Below are 20,000 nucleotides of genomic sequence, written 5' to 3' on the forward strand. Positions count from 1 at the left end.
TAATACTACTACATCTAATACTGCTACATCTAATACTACTACATCTAATACTGCTACATCTAATACTACTACATCTAATACTACTACATCTAATACTACTACATCTAATACTACTACATCTAATACTACTACATCTAATACTACTACATCTAATACTACTACATCTGATACTGCTACATCTAATACTGCTACATCTAATACTACTACATCTAATACTACTACATCTAATACTACTACATCTAATACTACTACATCTAATACATCTAATACTACTACATATAATACATCTAATACTACTACATCTAATACTACTACATCTAATACTACTACATCTAATACATCTAATACTACTACATCTAATACTACTACATCTAATACTACTACATCTAATACATCTAATACTACTACATCTAATACTACTACATCTAATACATCTAATACTACTACATCTAATACATCTAATACTACTACATCTAATACTACTACATCTAATACATCTAATACTACTACATCTAATACTGCTATATCTAATACTACTACATCTAATACTACATGAACGAGAGTAACACGGCTCTATGTATTTTAGTGGTTTGTGACCCTTTTACTCTGTTGTTAGGCAGGATCGGAATCAGAACTGTGGGGGGATATGTGCCTTTGTTAGATCCAACATGGCATACAACGTCAGATCGGATTTAATCGCTGATCTGAAGATTGTCTGGCTGGAAATCTGCCTTCCCAAAACCAGAGCCGATTTGTTGGGGGAGTGTTACAAGCCGCCCAATCAGAATGCATTCTATAAAGGTCTTGAAATGGTGTTGTCAAACTGTAATGATTCTCTGGTGAAGGAAATCATTTTGTTAGGAGATTTCAATTCTGATGTTTGCAAAAGAGTCGAGAAATAGTCTATAGAATCAGTAATCACTTTTTTACATTTTGCAGAAAGAAGATTTTTAAAGATATATTGAAGTCACAAAACTGTTAGAATCATAGGACTAACTGGAGAAAAAGAATAAAAAATCACGAGGATGGTGGTGAGGGTGAGGGTTAGGGGTCAGAGGTTAGGGTACGTACTGGAGAGAGGTTCCCCATCATGAGGAAGGCGGTGAGGGTTAGGGGTTAGGGTACGTACCGGAGAGAGGTTCCCCATCATGAGGAAGGCGGTGAGGGTCAGGGGTTAGGGTACGTACTGGAGAGAGGTTCCCCATCATGAGGAAGGCGGTGAGGGTCAGGGGTTAGGGTACGTACTGGAGAGAGGTTCCCCATCATGAGGAAGGCAGTGAGGGTTAGGGGTCAGGGGTTAGGGTACGTACTGGAGAGAGGTTCCCCATAATAAGGAAGGCGGTGAGGGTCAGGGGTCAGGGGTTAGGGTACGTACTGGAGAGAGGTTCCCCATCATGAGGAAGGCGGTGAGGGTTAGGGGTTAGGGTACGTACTGGAGAGAGGTTCCCCATCATGAGGTAAGGCGGTGAGGGTTAGGGGTCAGGGGTTAGGGTACATACCGGAGAGAGGTTCCCCATCATAAGGAAGGCGGTGAGGGTCAGGGGTCAGGGGTTAGGGTACGTACTGGAGAGAGGTTCCCCATCATGAGGAAGGCTGTGAGGGTTAGGGGTCAGGGGTTAGGGGACGTACTGGAGAGAGGTTCCCCATCATGAGGAAGGCGGTGAGGGTTAGGGGTCAGGGGTTAGGGTACGTACCGGAGAGAGGTTCCCCATCATGAGGAAGGCGGTGAGGGTTAGGGGTCAGGGGTTAGGGTACGTACCGGAGAGAGGTTCCCCATCATGAGGAAGGCGGTGAGGGTTAGGGGTTAGGGTACGTACTGGAGAGAGGTTCCCCATCATGAGGTAGGCGGTGAGGGTTAGGGGTTAGGGTACGTACCGGAGAGAGGTTCCCCATCATGAGGAAGGCGGTGAGGGTTAGGGGTTAGGGGTTAGGGTACGTACCGGAGAGAGGTTCCCCATCATGAGGAAGGCGGTGAGGGTTAGGGGTCAGGGGTTAGGGTACGTACTGGAGAGAGGTTCCCCATCATGAGGAAGGCGGTGAGGGTTAGGGGTTAGGGGTTAGGGTACGTACTGGAGAGAGGTTCCCCATCATGAGGAAGGCGGTGAGGGTTAGGGGTCAGGGGTTAGGGTACGTACTGGAGAGAGGTTCCCCATCATGAGGAAGGAGGTGAGGGTTAGGGGTCAGAGGTTAGGGGTCAGGGTACGTACCGGAGAGAGGTTCCCCATCATGAGGAAGGCGGTGAGGGTTAGGGGTCAGGGGTTAGGGTACGTACCGGAGAGAGGTTCCCCATCATGAGGAAGGCGGTGAGGGTTAGGGATTAGGGTACGTACTGGAGAGAGGTTCCCCATCATGAGGAAGGCGGTGAGGGTTAGGGGTCAGGGGTTAGGATACGTACCGGAGAGAGGTTCCCCATCATGAGGAAGGCGGTGAGGGTTAGGGGTCAGGGGTTAGGGTACGTACTGGAGAGAGGTCCCCCATCATGAGGAAGGCGGTGAGGGTTAGGGGTTAGGGGTTAGGGTACGTACTGGAGAGAGGTTCCCCATCATGAGGAAGGCGGTGAGGGTCAGGGGTTAGGGTACGTACTGGAGAGAGGTTCCCCATCATGAGGAAGGCGGTGAGGGTCAGGGGTCAGGGGTTAGGGTACGTACTGGAGAGAGATTCCCCATCATGAGGAAGGCGGTGAGGGTCAGGGGTCAGGGGTTAGGGTACGTACTGGAGAGAGGTTCCCCATCATGAGGAAGGCGGTGAGGGTCAGGGGTTAGGGTACGTACTGGAGAGAGGTTCCCCATCATGAGGAAGGCGGTGAGGGTTAGGGGTCAGGGTACGTACTGGAGAGAGGTCCCCCATCATGAGGAAGGCGGTGAGGGTTAGGGGTTAGGGTACGTACTGGAGAGAGGTTCCCCATCATGAGGAAGGCGGTGAGGGTTAGGGGTTAGGGTATGTACTGGAGAGAGGTTCCCCATCATGAGGAAGGTGGTGAGGGTTAGGGGTTAGGGGTTAGGGTACGTACTGGAGAGAGGTCCCCCATCATGAGGAAGGCGGTGAGGGTTAGGGGTTAGGGGTTAGGGGTCAGGGTACGTACCGGAGAGAGATTCCCCATCATGAGGAAGGCGGTGAGGGTTAGGGGTCAGGGGTTAGGGGTCAGGGTACGTACCGGAGAGAGATTCCCCATCATGAGGAAGGCGGTGAGGGTTAGGGGTTAGGGGTTAGGGTACGTACCGGAGAGAGGTTCCCCATCATGAGGAAGGCGGTGAGGGTTAGGGGTCAGGGTTAGGGTACGTACTGGAGAGAGGTTCCCCATCATGAGGAAGGCGGTGAGGGTTAGGGGTCAGGGTACGTACTGGAGAGGTTCCCCATCATGAGGAAGGAGGTGAGGGTTAGGGGTCAGGGGTTAGGGTACGTACCGGAGAGACGTTCCCCATCATGAGGAAGGCGGTGAGGGTTAGGGGTCAGGGGTTAGGGTACGTACTGGAGAGAGGTTCCCCAGCATGAGGAAGGCGGTGAGGGTTAGGGGTTAGGGGTTAGGGTACGTACTGGAGAGAGGTTCCCCATCATGAGGAAGGCGGTGAGGGTTAGGGGTCAGGGGTCAGGGTACGTACTGGAGAGAGGTTCCCCATCATGAGGAAGGCGGTGAGGGTTAGGGGTTAGGGGTTAGGGTACGTACTGGAGAGAGGTTCCCCATCATGAGGAAGGCGGTGAGGGTTAGGGGTCAGGGGTAGGGTACGTACTGGAGAGAGGTTCCCCATCATGAGGAAGGCGGTGAGGGTTAGGGGTTAGGGGTTAGGGTACGTACTGGAGAGAGGTTCCCCATCATGAGGAAGGCGGTGAGGGTTAGGGGTCAGGGGTTAGGGTACGTACTGGAGAGAGGTTCCCCATCATGAGGAAGGAGGTGAGGGTTAGGGGTCAGAGGTTAGGGGTCAGGGTACGTACCGGAGAGAGGTTCCCCATCATGAGGAAGGCGGTGAGGGTTAGGGGTCAGGGGTTAGGGTACGTACCGGAGAGAGGTTCCCCATCATGAGGAAGGCGGTGAGGGTTAGGGGTCAGTGTACGTACTGGAGAGAGGTCCCCATCATGAGGAAGGCGGTGAGGGTTAGGGGTCAGGGGTTAGGGTACGTACCGGAGAGAGGTCCCCCATCATGAGGAAGGCGGTGAGGGTTAGGGGTTAGGGTACGTACTGGAGAGAGGTTCCCCATCATGAGGAAGGCGGTGAGGGTTAGGGGTCAGAGGTTAGGGTACGTACTGGAGAGAGGTTCCCCATCATGAGGAAGGCGGTGAGGGTTAGGGGTCAGGGTACGTACTGGAGAGAGGTTCCCCATCATGAGGAAGGCGGTGAGGGTTAGGGGTCAGGGTACGTACTGGAGAGAGGTTCCCCATCATGAGGAAGGCGGTGAGGGTTAGGGGTCAGGGTACGTACTGGAGAGAGGTTCCCCATCATGAGGAAGGCGGTGAGGGTCAGGGGTTAGGGTACGTACTGGAGAGAGGTTCCCCATCATGAGGAAGGCGGTGAGGGTTAGGGGTTAGGGTACGTACCGGAGAGAGGTTCCCCATCATGAGGAAGGCGGTGAGGGTTAGGGGTCAGAGGTTAGGGTACGTACTGGAGAGAGGTTCCCCATCATGAGGAAGGCGGTGAGGGTTAGGGGTCAGGGTACGTACTGGAGAGAGGTTCCCCATCATGAGGAAGGCGGTGAGGGTTAGGGGTCAGGGTACGTACTGGAGAGAGGTTCCCCATCATGAGGAAGGCGGTGAGGGTTAGGGGTTAGGGGTTAGGGTACGTACCGGAGAGAGGTCCCCCATCATGAGGAAGGAGGTGAGGGTTAGGGGTTAGGGGTTAGGGTACGTACCGGAGAGAGGTTCCCCATCATGAGGAAGGCGGTGAGGGTTAGGGGTTAGGGGTCAGGGGTTAGGGTACGTACTGGAGAGAGGTTCCCCATCATGAGGAAGGCGGTGAGGGTTAGGGGTCAGGGGTTAGGGTACGTACCCGAGAGAGGTTCCCCATCATGAGGAAGGCGGTGAGGGTCAGGGGTCAGGGTACGTACTGGAGAGAGGTTCCCCATCATGAGGAAGGCGGTGAGGGTTAGGGGTCAGAGGTTAGGGGTCAGGGTACGTACCGGAGAGAGGTTCCCCATCATGAGGAAGGCGGTGAGGGTTAGGGGTCAGGGGTTAGGGTACGTACTGGAGAGAGGTTCCCCATCATGAGGAAGGCGGTGAGGGTTAGGGGTCATCTAATACTGCTACATCTAATACTGCTACATCTAATACTACTACATCTAATACTGCTACATCTAATACTGCTACATCTAATACTGCTACATCTAATACTACTACATCTAATACTACTACATCTAATACATCTAATACTACTACATCTAATACTACTACATCTACTACATCTAATACTACTACATCTAATACTACTACATCTAATACTACTACACCTAATACATCTAATACTACTACATCTAATACTACTACATCTAATACTACTACATCTAATACTTCTACATCTAATACTACTACATCTAATACTACTACATCTAATACTACTACATCTAATACATCTAATACTACTACATCTAATACATCTAATACTACTACATCTAATACTACCGGAGAGTACCGGAGAGAGATTCCCCATCATGAGGAAGGCGGTGAGGGTTAGGGGTCAGGGGTTAGGGGTCAGGGTACGTACCGGAGAGAGATTCCCCATCATGAGGAAGGCGGTGAGGGTTAGGGGTTAGGGGTTAGGGTACGTACCGGAGAGAGGTTCCCCATCATGAGGAAGGCGGTGAGGGTTAGGGGTCAGGGTTAGGGTACGTACTGGAGAGAGGTTCCCCATCATGAGGAAGGCGGTGAGGGTTAGGGGTCAGGGTACGTACTGGAGAGAGGTTCCCCATCATGAGGAAGGCGGTGAGGGTTAGGGGTTAGGGTACGTACTGGAGAGAGGTTCCCCATCATGAGGAAGGCGGTGAGGGTTAGGGGTCAGAGGTTAGGGTACGTACTGGAGAGAGGTTCCCCATCATGAGGAAGGAGGTGAGGGTTAGGGGTCAGGGGTTAGGGTACGTACCGGAGAGACGTTCCCCATCATGAGGAAGGCGGTGAGGGTTAGGGGTCAGGGGTTAGGGTACGTACTGGAGAGAGGTTCCCCAGCATGAGGAAGGCGGTGAGGGTTAGGGGTTAGGGGTTAGGGTACGTACTGGAGAGAGGTTCCCCATCATGAGGAAGGCGGTGAGGGTTAGGGGTCAGGGGTCAGGGTACGTACTGGAGAGAGGTTCCCCATCATGAGGAAGGCGGTGAGGGTTAGGGGTTAGGGGTCAGGGGTTAGGGTACGTACTGGAGAGAGGTTCCCCATCATGAGGAAGGCGGTGAGGGTCAGGGGTTAGGGTACGTACTGGAGAGAGGTTCCCCATCATGAGGAAGGAGGTGAGGGTTAGGGGTCAGGGGTTAGGGTACGTACCGGAGAGAGGTTCCCCATCATGAGGAAGGCGGTGAGGGTTAGGGGTTAGGGTACGTACCGGAGAGAGGTTCCCCATCATGAGGAAGGCGGTGAGGGTTAGGGGTCAGAGGTTAGGGTACGTACTGGAGAGAGGTTCCCCATCATGAGGAAGGCGGTGAGGGTTAGGGGTCAGGGTACGTACTGGAGAGAGGTTCCCCATCATGAGGAAGGCGGTGAGGGTTAGGGGTCAGGGGTTAGGATACGTACCGGAGAGAGGTCCCCCATCATGAGGAAGGAGGTGAGGGTTAGGGGTTAGGGGTTAGGGTACGTACCGGAGAGAGGGCCCCCATCATGAGGAAGGCGGTGAGGGTTAGGGGTTAGGGGTCAGGGGTTAGGGTACGTACTGGAGAGAGGTTCCCCATCATTAGGAAGGCGGTGAGGGTTAGGGGTCAGAGGTTAGGGTACGTACCGGAGAGAGGTTCCCCATCATGAGGAAGGCGGTGAGGGTCAGGGGTCAGGGTACGTACTGGAGAGAGGTTCCCCATCATGAGGAAGGCGGTGAGGGTTAGGGGTCAGAGGTTAGGGGTCAGGGTACGTACCGGAGAGAGGTTCCCCATCATGAGGAAGGCGGTGCGGGTTAGGGGTCAGGGGTTAGGGTACGTACTGGAGAGAGGTTCCCCATCATGAGGAAGGCGGTGAGGGTTAGGGGTCATCTAATACTGCTACATCTAATACTACTACATCTAATACTACTACATCTAATACTACTACATCTAATACATCTAATACTACTACATCTAATACTACTACATCTAATACTACTACATCTAATACTACTACATCTAATACATCTAATACTACTACATCTAATACTACTACATCTAATACTACTACACCTAATACATCTAATACTACTACATCTAATACTACTACATCTAATACTACTACATCTAATACTACTACATCTAATACTACTACATCTAATACTACTACATCTAATACTACTACATCTAATACATCTAATACTACCGGAGAGTACCGGAGAGAGATTCCCCATCATGAGGAAGGTGGTGAGGGTTAGGGGTCAGGGGTTAGGGGTCAGGGTACGTACCGGAGAGAGATTCCCCATCATGAGGAAGGCGGTGAGGGTTAGGGGTTAGGGGTTAGGGTACGTACCGGAGAGAGGTTCCCCATCATGAGGAAGGCGGTGAGGGTTAGGGGTCAGGGTTAGGGTACGTACTGGAGAGAGGTTCCCCATCATGAGGAAGGCGGTGAGGGTTAGGGGTCAGGGTACGTACTGGAGAGAGGTTCCCCATCATGAGGAAGGAGGTGAGGGTTAGGGGTCAGGGGTTAGGGTACGTACCGGAGAGACGTTCCCCATCATGAGGAAGGCGGTGAGGGTTAGGGGTCAGGGGTTAGGGTATGTACTGGAGAGAGGTTCCCCAGCATGAGGAAGGCGGTGAGGGTTAGGGGTTAGGGGTTAGGGTACGTACTGGAGAGAGGTTCCCCATCATGAGGAAGGCGGTGAGGGTTAGGGGTCAGGGGTCAGGGTACGTACTGGAGAGAGGTTCCCCATCATGAGGAAGGCGGTGAGGGTTAGGGGTCAGGGGTCAGGGGTTAGGGTACGTACTGGAGAGAGGTTCCCCATCATGAGGAAGGCGGTGAGGGTTAGGGGTCAGGGGTTAGGGTACGTACTGGAGAGAGGTTCCCCATCATGAGGAAGGCGGTGAGGGTTAGGGGTTAGGGTACGTACTGGAGAGAGGTTCCCCATCATGAGGAAGGCGGTGAGGGTCAGGGGTTAGGGTACGTACTGGAGAGAGGTTCCCCATCATGAGGAAGGCGGTGAGGGTCAGGGGTTAGGGTACGTACTGGAGAGAGGTTCCCCATCATGAGGAAGGAGGTGAGGGTTAGGGGTCAGGGGTTAGGGTACGTACCGGAGAGAGGTTCCCCATCATGAGGAAGGCGGTGAGGGTTAGGGGTTAGGGTACGTACCGGAGAGAGGTTCCCCATCATGAGGAAGGCGGTGAGGGTTAGGGGTCAGAGGTTAGGGTACGTACTGGAGAGAGGTTCCCCATCATGAGGAAGGCGGTGAGGGTTAGGGGTCAGGGTACGTACTGGAGAGAGGTTCCCCATCATGAGGAAGGCGGTGAGGGTTAGGGGTCAGGGGTTAGGGTACGTACTGGAGAGAGGTTCCCCATCATGAGGAAGGCGGTGAGGGTTAGGGGTCAGGGGTTAGGATACGTACCGGAGAGAGGTCCCCCATCATGAGGAAGGAGGTGAGGGTTAGGGGTTAGGGGTTAGGGTACGTACCGGAGAGAGGGCCCCCATCATGAGGAAGGCGGTGAGGGTTAGGGGTTAGGGGTCAGAGGTTAGGGTACGTACCGGAGAGAGGTTCCCCATCATGAGGAAGGCGGTGAGGGTCAGGGGTCAGGGTACGTACTGGAGAGAGGTTCCCCATCATGAGGAAGGCGGTGAGGGTTAGGGGTCAGAGGTTAGGGGTCAGGGTACGTACCGGAGAGAGGTTCCCCATCATGAGGAAGGCGGTGCGGGTTAGGGGTCAGGGGTTAGGGTACGTACTGGAGAGAGGTTCCCCATCATGAGGAAGGCGGTGAGGGTCAGGGGTTAGGGTACGTACTGGAGAGAGGTTCCCCATCATGAGGAAGGCGGTGAGGGTTAGGGGTCATCTAATACTGCTACATCTAATACTGCTACATCTAATACTACTACATCTAATACAGCTACATCTAATACTACTACATCTAATACTACTACATCTAATACTACTACATCTAATACATCTAATACTACTACATCTAATACTACTACATCTAATACTACTACATCTAATACTACTACATCTAATACATCTAATACTACTACATCTAATACTACTACATCTAATACTACTACATCTAATACTACTACACCTAATACATCTAAATCTAATACTACTACATCTAATACTACTACATCTAATACTACTACATCTAATACTACTACATCTAATACTACTACATCTAATACATCTAATACTACCGGAGAGTACCGGAGAGAGATTCCCCATCATGAGGAAGGTGGTGAGGGTTAGGAGTCAGGGGTTAGGGGTCAGGGTACGTACCGGAGAGAGATTCCCCATCATGAGGAAGGCGGTGAGGGTTAGGGGTCAGGGTTAGGGTACGTACTGGAGAGAGGTTCCCCATCATGAGGAAGGCGGTGAGGGTTAGGGGTCAGGGTACGTACTGGAGAGAGGTTCCCCATCATGAGGAAGGCGGTGAGGGTTAGGGGTTAGGGGTTAGGGTACGTACTGGAGAGAGGTTCCCCATCATGAGGAAGGCGGTGAGGGTTAGGGGTCAGGGGTCAGGGTACGTACTGGAGAGAGGTTCCCCATCATGAGGAAGGCGGTGAGGGTTAGGGGTCAGGGGTCAGGGGTTAGGGTACGTACTGGAGAGAGGTTCCCCATCATGAGGAAGGCGGTGAGGGTTAGGGGTCAGGGGTTAGGGTACGTACTGGAGAGAGGTTCCCCATCATGAGGAAGGCGGTGAGGGTTAGGGGTTAGGGTACGTACTGGAGAGAGGTTCCCCATCATGAGGAAGGCGGTGAGGGTTAGGGGTTAGGGGTCAGGGGTTAGGGTACGTACTGGAGAGAGGTTCCCCATCATGAGGAAGGCGGTGAGGGTCAGGGGTTAGGGTACGTACTGGAGAGAGGTTCCCCATCATGAGGAAGGCGGTGAGGGTTAGGGGTTAGGGTACGTACCGGAGAGAGGTTCCCCATCATGAGGAAGGCGGTGAGGGTTAGGGGTCAGAGGTTAGGGTACGTACTGGAGAGAGGTTCCCCATCATGAGGAAGGCGGTGAGGGTTAGGGGTCAGGGGTTAGGGTACGTACTGGAGAGAGGTTCCCCATCATGAGGAAGGCGGTGAGGGTTAGGGGTCAGAGGTTAGGGTACGTACTGGAGAGAGGTTCCCCATCATGAGGAAGGCGGTGAGGGTTAGGGGTTAGGGGTTAGGGTACGTACTGGAGAGAGGTTCCCCATCATGAGGAAGGCGGTGAGGGTTAGGGGTCAGGGGTTAGGGTACGTACTGGAGAGAGGTTCCCCATCATGAGGAAGGCGGTGAGGGTTAGGGGTTAGGGGTTAGGGTACGTACTGGAGAGAGGTTCCCCATCATGAGGAAGGCGGTGAGGGTGGAGTCAAACAGGAAGGCGATCCTCTTGGTGGGCGGGGCAGCAGGACCAGGGTTACTCAGGCTGCTCACACTGGTGTTGTCTAACACAGAGAGAGAAGAACTCATAATCCCATGATGCTGTGGTTGGAATGTATTGTTTTGCAAAACAACAACCTTAATATAGCACAGAGTACAGCCGCCCTACTCAGGGGGTTTACTACTACTCAGGGGGGTATACTACTACTCAGGAGGTTTACTACTACTCAGGGGGGTATACTACTACTCAGGGGGTATACTACTACTCAGGGGGTATACTACTACTCTGGGGGTTACTACTCTGGGGGTTACTACTCTGGGTGGAATACTACTCTGGGGGTAACTACTCTGGGTGGAATACTACTCTGGGGGTATACTACTCTGGGGGTATACTACTCTGGGGGTATACTACTCTGGGTGTTACTACTCTGGGTGGGTATACTACTCTGGGGGTATACTACTCTGGGGGTTACTACTCTGGGGGTTACTACTCTGGGGGTTACTACTCTGGGGGTTACTACTCTGGGGGTTACTACTCTGGGGGTTACTACTCTGGGGGTTACTACTCTGGGGGGAATACTACTCTGGGGGTTACTACTCTGGGGGTTACTACTCAGGGGGGTATACTACTCTGGGGGTATACTACTCTGGGGGTATACTACTCTGGGGGTATACTACTACTCAGGGGGGTATACTACTACTCAGGGGGGTATACTACTACTCAGGGGGGTATACTACTACTCAGGGGGGTATACTACTACTCAGGGGGTATACTACTACTCAGGGGGTATACTACTACTCAGGGGGTATACTACTACTCAGGGGGTATACTACTACTCAGGGGGTATACTACTACTCTGGGGGGATACTACTACTCTGGGGGGATACTACTACTCTGGGGGGATACTACTACTCTGGGGGGTATACTACTACTCTGGGGGTTACTACTCTGGGGGGAATACTACTCTGGGGGTTACTACTCTGGGGGTTACTACTCTGGGGGTTACTACTCAGGGGGTATACTACTACTCTTGGGGTTACTACTCAGGGGGTATACTACTACTCTGGGGGGTATACTACTCTGGGGGTTACTACTCTGGGGGTTACTACTCTGGGGGTTACTACTCAGGGGGGTATACTACTACTCTGGGGGGTATACTACTACTCAGGGGGGTATACTACTACTCAGGGGGGTATACTACTCTGGGGGTTACTACTCTGGGGGTTACTACTCTGGGGGTTACTACTCTGGGGGTTACTACTCTGGGGGTTACTACTCAGGGGGGTGTACTACTACTCAGGGGGGTGTACTACTACTCAGGGGGGTATACTACTACTCAGGGGGGTATACTACTACTCAGGGGGGTATACTACTACTCAGGGGGTATACTACTACTCAGGGGGGTATACTACTACTCAGGGGGGTATACTACTACTCGGGGGGTATACTACTACTCGGGGGGTATACTACTACTCGGGGAGGATACTACTACTCGGGGGGGATACTACTACTCAGGGGGGGATACTACTACTCAGGCGGGGGATACTACTACTCAGGGGGGGGATACTACTACTCAGGGGGGGGTACTACTACTCAGGGGGGGGTACTACTACTCAGGGGGGGTACTACTACTCAGGGGGGGGTACTACTACTCAGGGGGGATACTACTACTCAGGGGGGGGGATACTACTACTCAGGGGGGGATACTACTACTCAGGGGGGGATACTACTACTCAGGGGGGATACTACTACTCAGGGGGATACGACTACTCGGGGGGATACGACTACTCGGGGGGATACGACTACTCGGGGGGATACTACTACTCGGGGGGGATACTACTACTCGGGGGGGATACTACTACTCGGGGGGATACTACTACTCGGGGGGATACTACTACTCGGGGGGATACTACTACTCGGGGGGATACTACTACTCGGGGGGATACTACTACTCGGGGGGATACTACTACTCCGGGGGATACTACTACTCGGGGGGATACTACTACTCGGGGGGATACTACTACTCAGGGGGGATACTACTACTCGGGGGGATACTACTACTCGGGGGGATACTACTACTCGGGGGGTTACTACTACTCGGGGGGATACTACTACTCAGGGGGGATACTACTACTCAGGGGGGATACTACTACTCAGGGGGGGTACTACTACTCAGGGGGATACTACTACTCAGGGGGGGGGGATACTACTACTCAGGGGGGATACTACTACTCGGGGGGATACTACTACTCGGGGGGATACTACTACTCGGGGGGATACTACTACTCGGGGGGTTACTACTACTCGGGGGGTTACTACTACTCGGGGGGGTACTACTACTCAGGGGGGGGTACTACTACTCAGGGGGGGGGATACTACTACACAGGGGGATACTACTACTCAGGGGGGGGGTACTACTACTCAGGGGGATACTACTACTCAGGGGGATACTACTACTCAGGGGGATACTACTACTCAGGGGGGGGGGATACTACTACTCAGGGGGATACTACTACTCAGGGGGGATACTACTACTCAGGGGGGATACTACTACTCAGGGGGATACTACTACTCAGGGGGGATACTACTACTCAGGGGGGGGATACTACTACTCAGGGGGTACTACTACTCAGGGGGTACTACTACTCAGGGGGTACTACTACTCAGGGGGGATACTACTACTCAGGGGGGATACTACTACTCAGGGGGATACTACTACTCAGGGGGATACTACTACTCAGGGGGTACTACTACTCAGGGGGGATACTACTACTCAGGGGGGATACTACTACTCAGGGGGATACTACTACTCAGGGGGATACTACTACTCAGGGGGATATACTACTACTCAGGGGGATACTACTCAAAGGGATACAACACAAAGGTTACTTTTGGCAGCCTGGGCCAGAGCCAGGGCTTGTGGTGTGTTTTGGGTGGTAACAGTGGAGACTCTCACCTTGGTCCTCCAGGCTGGTGGTGTCTGTGTCTGTAGCCGAAGATCCAGCCTCCATCACAGGACTCCCCTGTTCCCACGACAGCAGCATCTGTTTGGGATCCACTGTGCTCCTGGGACACGGGGTGGGAAACCCCACACATACATTACACTGGGGCTACGTGTGTGTGTGTGTGTGTGCGCGTGCGTGCATTAGGGGGCTCGTGTCTTATATTGTGGATGTGATTAATTGACGTGCTTTAGATGTACTGTAATCTGGTTTTGTATTGTGTAGTGCTTCATTTCCCCATTGGTTTGTAGCTGGACTGCTTCCCTTTCACTCAGTCAACTTCAGTACCTCATACAACGGGCAGCAGTACTCTCGAGACTTCGGTTGAACGATCTACAATCACGCCCGACAAGGCAAATGAAATTCACGCCTCGCTGGAAGCCACGCCTTCCAGCGGTGATAACCCAGCTAGTGCATAACGTTCTGAGAACCATATGCTTCTTAGAGCTTGGTGAGAGCGTGGCATGCAACCTTCCCACAACGTTCTGGGAATGGTGCAGGATACCCAGCTAGCACTTAACGTTCTGAGAACCATCCTTCTTAGGTGGGAATCTCAGTACTTCAGTATAACGTTTTCTACAGGTTTCCTCGTGGTTCTATTTAAAGTCATGTTCTCAGAACATTAACAATGTTATAGTAGTATTGTGTTATAGTAGTATAGTGTTATAGTGTTATAGTAGTATTGTGATAGTGTTATAGTAGTATAGTGTTATAGTAGTATTGTGATATAGTAGTAGTGTTATAGTATTATAGTAGTATTGTGATAGTGTTATAGTAGTATAGTGTTATAGTGTTATAGTAGTATTGTGATATAGTGTTACAGTAGTATAGTGTTATATTGTTATAGTAGTGTAGTGATATGGTGTTATAGTAGTATTGTGATATAGTAGTATAGTGTTATAGTGTTATAGTAGTATTGTGAAATAGTAGTATAGTGTTATAGTAGTATTGTGAAATAGTAGTATAGTGTTATAGTAGTATAGTGATATAGTAGTATAGTGTTATAATAGTATTGTGAAATAGTGTTATAGTAGTATAGTGTTATATTGTTATAGTAGTGTAGTGATATGGTGTTATAGTAGTATTGTGATATAGTAGTATAGTGTTAAAGTGTTATAGTAGTATTGTGATAGTGTTATAGTAGTATAGTGTTATAGTAGTATAGTGTTATAGTAGTATAGTAGTATTGTGATATAGTGTTATAGTAGTATAGTGTTATATTGTTATAGTAGTGTAGTGATATGGTGTTATAGTAGTATTGTGATATAGTAGTTTAGTGTTATAGTGTTATAGTAGTATTGTGATATAGTAGTTTAGTGTTATAGTGTTATAGTAGTATTGTGATATAGTAGTTTAGTGTTATAGTGTTATAGTAGTATTGTGATATAGTAGTATAGTGTTATAGTAGTATTGTGAAATAGTAGTATAGTGTTATAGTAGTATTGTGAAATAGTAGTATAGTGTTATAGTAGTATAGTGATATAGTAGTATAGTGTTATAGTGTTATAGTAGTATAGTGTTATAGTAGTATTGCGATATAGTAGTATAGTGTTATAGTAGCATTGTGAAATAGTAGTATAGTGTTATAGTGTTATAGTAGTATTGTGATATAGTAGTATAGTGTTATAGTAGTATTGTGATAGTGTTATAGTAGTATAGTGTTATAGTGTTATAGTAGTATTGTGATATAGTGTTATAGTAGTATTGTGATATAGTGTTATGGTAGTATAGTGTTATATTGTTATAGTAGTGTAGTGATATAGTGTTATAGTAGTATTGTGATATAGTGTTATAGTAGTATAGTGTTATAGTAGCATTGTGATATAGTAGTATAGTGTTATAGTAGTGTAGTGATATATAGTAGTATAGTGATATAGTGTTATAGTAGTATAGTGTTATAGTAGCATTGTGATATAGTAGTATAGTGTTAGTGTTATAGTAGTGTAGTGATATAGTGTAATAGTAGTGTAGTGATATATAGTAGTGTTGTAGTATAGTGATATATAGTAGTGTAGTGATATAGTGTAATAGTAGTGTAGTGATATATAGTAGTGTAGTGATATAGTGATATATAGTAGTGTAGTAGTATAGTGATATATAGTAGTGTAGTGATATAGTGATATATAGTAGTGTAGTGATATGGTAGTATAGTGATATATAGTAGTGTAGTGATATATAGTAGTGTAGTGATATAGTGATATATAGTAGTGTAGTAGTATAGTGATATATAGTAGTGTAGTGATATAGTGATATATAGTAGTGTAGTAGTATAGTGATATATAGTAGTGTAGTGATATGGTAGTGTAGTGATATATATAGTAGTATAGTGATATATAGTAGTATAGTGATATATAGTAGTGTAGTGATATAGTGATATATAGTAGTGTAGTGATATAGTGATATATAGTAGTGTAGTGATATAGTGATATATAGTAGTGTAGTGATATAGTGATATATAGTAGTGTAGTGATATAGTGATATATAGTAGTGTAGTGATATAGTGATATATAGTAGTATAGTAGTGTAGTGATATATAGTAGTGTAGTGATATAGTGATATATAGTAGTGTAGTGATATAGTGATATATAGTAGTATAGTAGTGTAGTGATATATAGTAGTGTAGTGATATAGTGATATATAGTAGTGTAGTAGTGTAGTGATATAGTGATATATAGTAGTGTAGTAGTGTAGTGATATATAGTAGTGTAGTGATATAGTGATATATAGTAGTGTAGTAGTGTAGTGATATATAGTAGTGTAGTGATATAGTGATATATAGTAGTGTAGTAGTATAGTGATATATAGTAGTGTAGTGATATAGTGATATATAGTAGTGTAGTAGTGTAGTGATATAGTGATATATAGTAGTGTAGTAGTGTAGTGATATAGTGATATATAGTAGTGTAGTAGTGTAGTGATATAGTGATATATAGTAGTGTAGTGATATAGTGATATATAGTAGTATAGTAGTGTAGTGATATATAGTAGTGTAGTGATATAGTGATATATAGTAGTGTAGTGATATAGTGATATATAGTAGTATAGTAGTGTAGTGATATATAGTAGTGTAGTGATATAGTGATATATAGTAGTGTAGTGATATAGTGATATATAGTAGTATAGTAGTGTAGTGATATAGTGTTGTAGTAGTATAGTAGTATAGTGATATATAGTAGTGTAGTGATATAGTGATATATAGTAGTGTAGTAGTATAGTGATATATAGTAGTGTAGTGATATAGTGATATATAGTAGTATAGTAGTGTAGTGATATAGTGATATATAGTAGTGTAGTGATATAGTGATATATAGTAGTATAGTGATATATAGTAGTGTAGTGATATAGTGATATATAGTAGTATAGTAGTGTAGTGATATAGTGATATATAGTAGTATAGTAGTGTAGTGATATAGTGATATATAGTAGTATAGTGATATATAGTAGTATAGTAGTGTAGTGATATAGTGATATATAGTAGTATAGTGATATATAGTAGTGTAGTGATATAGTGATATATAGTAGTATAGTAGTGTAGTGATATAGTGTTGTAGTAGTATAGTAGTATAGTGATATATAGTAGTGTAGTGATATAGTGATATATAGTAGTGTAGTAGTATAGTGATATATAGTAGTGTAGTAGTATAGTGATATATAGTAGTGTAGTGATATAGTGATATATAGTAGTGTAGTGATATAGTGATATATAGTAGTATAGTAGTGTAGTGATATAGTGTTGTAGTAGTATAGTAGTATAGTGATATAGTGGTATTGAAGACCTACTTCAGTCTGTTGAGAGAGGGGGCAGTCTTCCATGTGGGGTGGAGCTGCTCTGAGCTGAAAGAGCTTCCTTTCTTCAAGGCAAAACCCAGGCGACAGTACATAGACACAGCATTCTGAGAGAGGGAGGGAGGGGGGAGAGAGAGGGAGGGGGGAGAGAGGGAGGGAGGGGGTGAGAGAGTGGAGGGAGGGGGGAGAGAGGGAGGGAGGGGGAGAGAGTGGAGGGAGGGGGGAGAGAGGGAGGGAGGGGGAGAGAGTGGAGGGAGGGGGGAGAGAGTGAGGGAGGGGTGAGAGAGGGAGGGGTGAGAGAGGGAGGGGAGGGAGGGGGAGAGAGTGAGGGAGAGAGGGAGGGGAGGGGGAGGGGGAGGGGAGGGGGAGGGAGGGGGAGAGGGAGAGAGGGAGGGGAGGGGGGAGAGAGGGAGGGGAGGGGGGAGAGAGGGAGGGGAGGGGGGAGAGAGGGAGAGGAGGGGGGAGAGAGGGAGAGGAGGGGGGAGAGGAGGGAGGGAGGGGAGGGAGGGGAGGAGGGGGGGAGAGAGGGAGAGGAGGGGGGAGAGACGGAGGGAGGGGAGGGGAGGGGGGAGGGAGGGGGAGAGAGTGGAGGGAGGGGGGAGAGAGGGGAGGGAGGGGGGAGAGAGTGGAGGGAGGGGGGAGAGAGTGAGGGAGGGGTGAGAGAGGGAGGGGAGGGAGGGGGGAGAGAGTGAGGGAGAGGGAGAGAGTGAGGGAGAGAGGGGAGGGAGGGAGGGGGAGAGAGTGAGGGAGAGAGAGAGGGGGGGGAGGGGGAGAGAGTGAGGGAGGGGGGATAGGGAGGGAGGGGAGAGAGAGGGAGGGAGGGGAGAGAGAGGGAGAGGAGGGGAGAGAGAGGGAGGGAGGGGGAGGAGAGAGGGGAGAGGAGGGGGGAGAGAGGGAGGGAGGGGGGAGAGGGAGGGGGGAGAGAGGGAGAGGAGGGGGGAAAGGGAGGGGGGGAGAGAGGGAGAGGAGGGGGAGAGGGAGGGGGGGAGAGAGGGAGAGGAGGGGGAGAGGGAGGGGGGGGAGAGAGGGAGAGGAGGGGGGAGAGGGAGAGGGAGAGGAGGGGGGGAGAGGGAGGGGGGGGAGAGGGAGAGGGAGAGGAGGGGGGAGAGGGAGGGGGGGGGGAGAGGGAGAGGAGGGGGGAGAGGGGAGGAGGGGAGAGGAGGGGGGAGAGGTGAGGGGGGAGAGAGGAGGGGTGGGGGGGGAGGGGGGAGAGAGGGAGGGAGGGGAGAGGGTGGGGGGGGGAGGGGGAGAGAGGGAGGGAGGGGAGGGGAGAGAGGGAGGGAGGGGAGGGGGGAGAGTGGGTGGGGGGAGAGGGAGGGAGGGGGGGGAGAGAGGGAGGGGGTGGAGGGGAGAGGAGGGGGGGAGGAGAGTGGAGGGAAGGGGGAGAGAGGGAGAGGAGGGGGGAGAGAGAGGGAGAGGAGGGGGAGAGAGGGTGAGAGGAGGGGGGAGAGAGAGGGAGAGGAGGGGGGAGAGAGGGTGGGGGGGGGGAGGGGGAGAGAGGGGAGGGAGGGGAGGGGGGGAGAGTGGGTGGGGGGAGGAGAGGGGAGGGAGGGGGGGGAGAGAGTGAGGGGGGGAGAGAGGGAGAGGAGGGGGATGAGAGTGGAGGGAAGGGGGAGAGAGTGGAGGGAGAGGGGGGGGAGAGAGAGGTGGAGGGAGGGGGGGAGAGAGGGAGGGAGGGGGGAGAGAGTGGAGGGAGGGGGGAGAGAGTGAGGGAGGGGGGAGAGAGGAGGGAGGGGGGGGAGAGAGTGAGGGAGAGTGAGGAGGAGGGAGGGGAGGGAGGGGGAGAGAGTGAGGGAGAGAGGGAGGGGAGGGAGGGGGGAGAGAGTGAGGGAGGGAGGGAGAGGAGGGGAGAGGGAGGGGGGAGAGAGGGAGAGGAGGGGGGGAGGGGGAGAGAGGGAGAGGAGGGGGGAGGGGGAGAGGGAGGGGGGGGAGGGGGAGAGGGAGGAGGGGGGAGGGGGGAGGAGGGAGGGGGGGAGAGGGGAGAGGGGAGGAGGGGGAGGGGGGGAGAGGGAGGGGGGGGAGAGGGGGAGAGGGAGGGGGGGGAGAGGGAGGGGGGGAGAGGGAGGGGGGGAGAGAGGGAGAGGAGGGGGGAGAGGGAGAGGAGGGGGGAGAGGGGAGGGGGGGAGAGAGGGAGGAGGGGGGAGAGAGAGGGAGAGGAGGGGGGAGGGAGGGAGAGAGAGGGAGAGGAGGGGGGAGAGAGAGTGTGGGAGGGGAGAGAGTGTGGGAGGGGAGAGAGGGAGAGGAGGGGGGGAGAGGGAGGAGGGAGAGGAGGTGGGAGAGGGAGGGGGGAGAGAGGGAGAGAGAGGGTGGGGGGGGGAGGGGAGAGAGGGAGGGAGGGGAGAGGGTGGGGGGGAGGGGGAGAGAGGGAGGGAGGGGAGGGGGGGAGAGTGGGTGGGGGAGAGAGGGAGGGAGGGGGGGGGGAGAGAGGGAGGGGGGGGAGAGGGAGAGGGGAGAGAGTGGAGGAGGAGGGGGGGGGAGAGGGAGAGGAGGGGGAGAGAGAGGGAGAGGAGGGGGGAGAGGAGAGGGTGGGGGGGAGGGGGAGAGAGGGAGGGAGGGGAGGGTGGGGAGAGTGGGTGGGGAG

The 20,000-nt window shown here is 51.0% G+C and overlaps 1 protein-coding gene across 2 annotated transcripts in view; it reads right to left on the bottom strand.

The window, feature by feature from the left end:
• The window catches only part of LOC129858306 (protein FAM91A1-like), a 164,485-nt gene that overhangs the window by 57,086 nt on the left and 87,399 nt on the right, over window positions 1-20,000 (bottom strand). For both annotated transcript variants that reach the window (XM_055927454.1, XM_055927455.1), the window contains 3 exons: window positions 17,414-17,526; window positions 13,588-13,697; window positions 10,577-10,695 (listed from right to left, as the gene is read on the bottom strand). In XM_055927454.1, the coding sequence (XP_055783429.1) occupies window positions 10,577-10,695; window positions 13,588-13,697; window positions 17,414-17,526 (342 nt within the window). The remainder of the gene's footprint in view (window positions 1-10,576; window positions 10,696-13,587; window positions 13,698-17,413; window positions 17,527-20,000) is intronic.

This window comes from Salvelinus fontinalis, chromosome 6, assembly GCF_029448725.1.
Source record: "Salvelinus fontinalis isolate EN_2023a chromosome 6, ASM2944872v1, whole genome shotgun sequence".
Taxonomy (NCBI): domain Eukaryota; kingdom Metazoa; phylum Chordata; class Actinopteri; order Salmoniformes; family Salmonidae; genus Salvelinus; species Salvelinus fontinalis.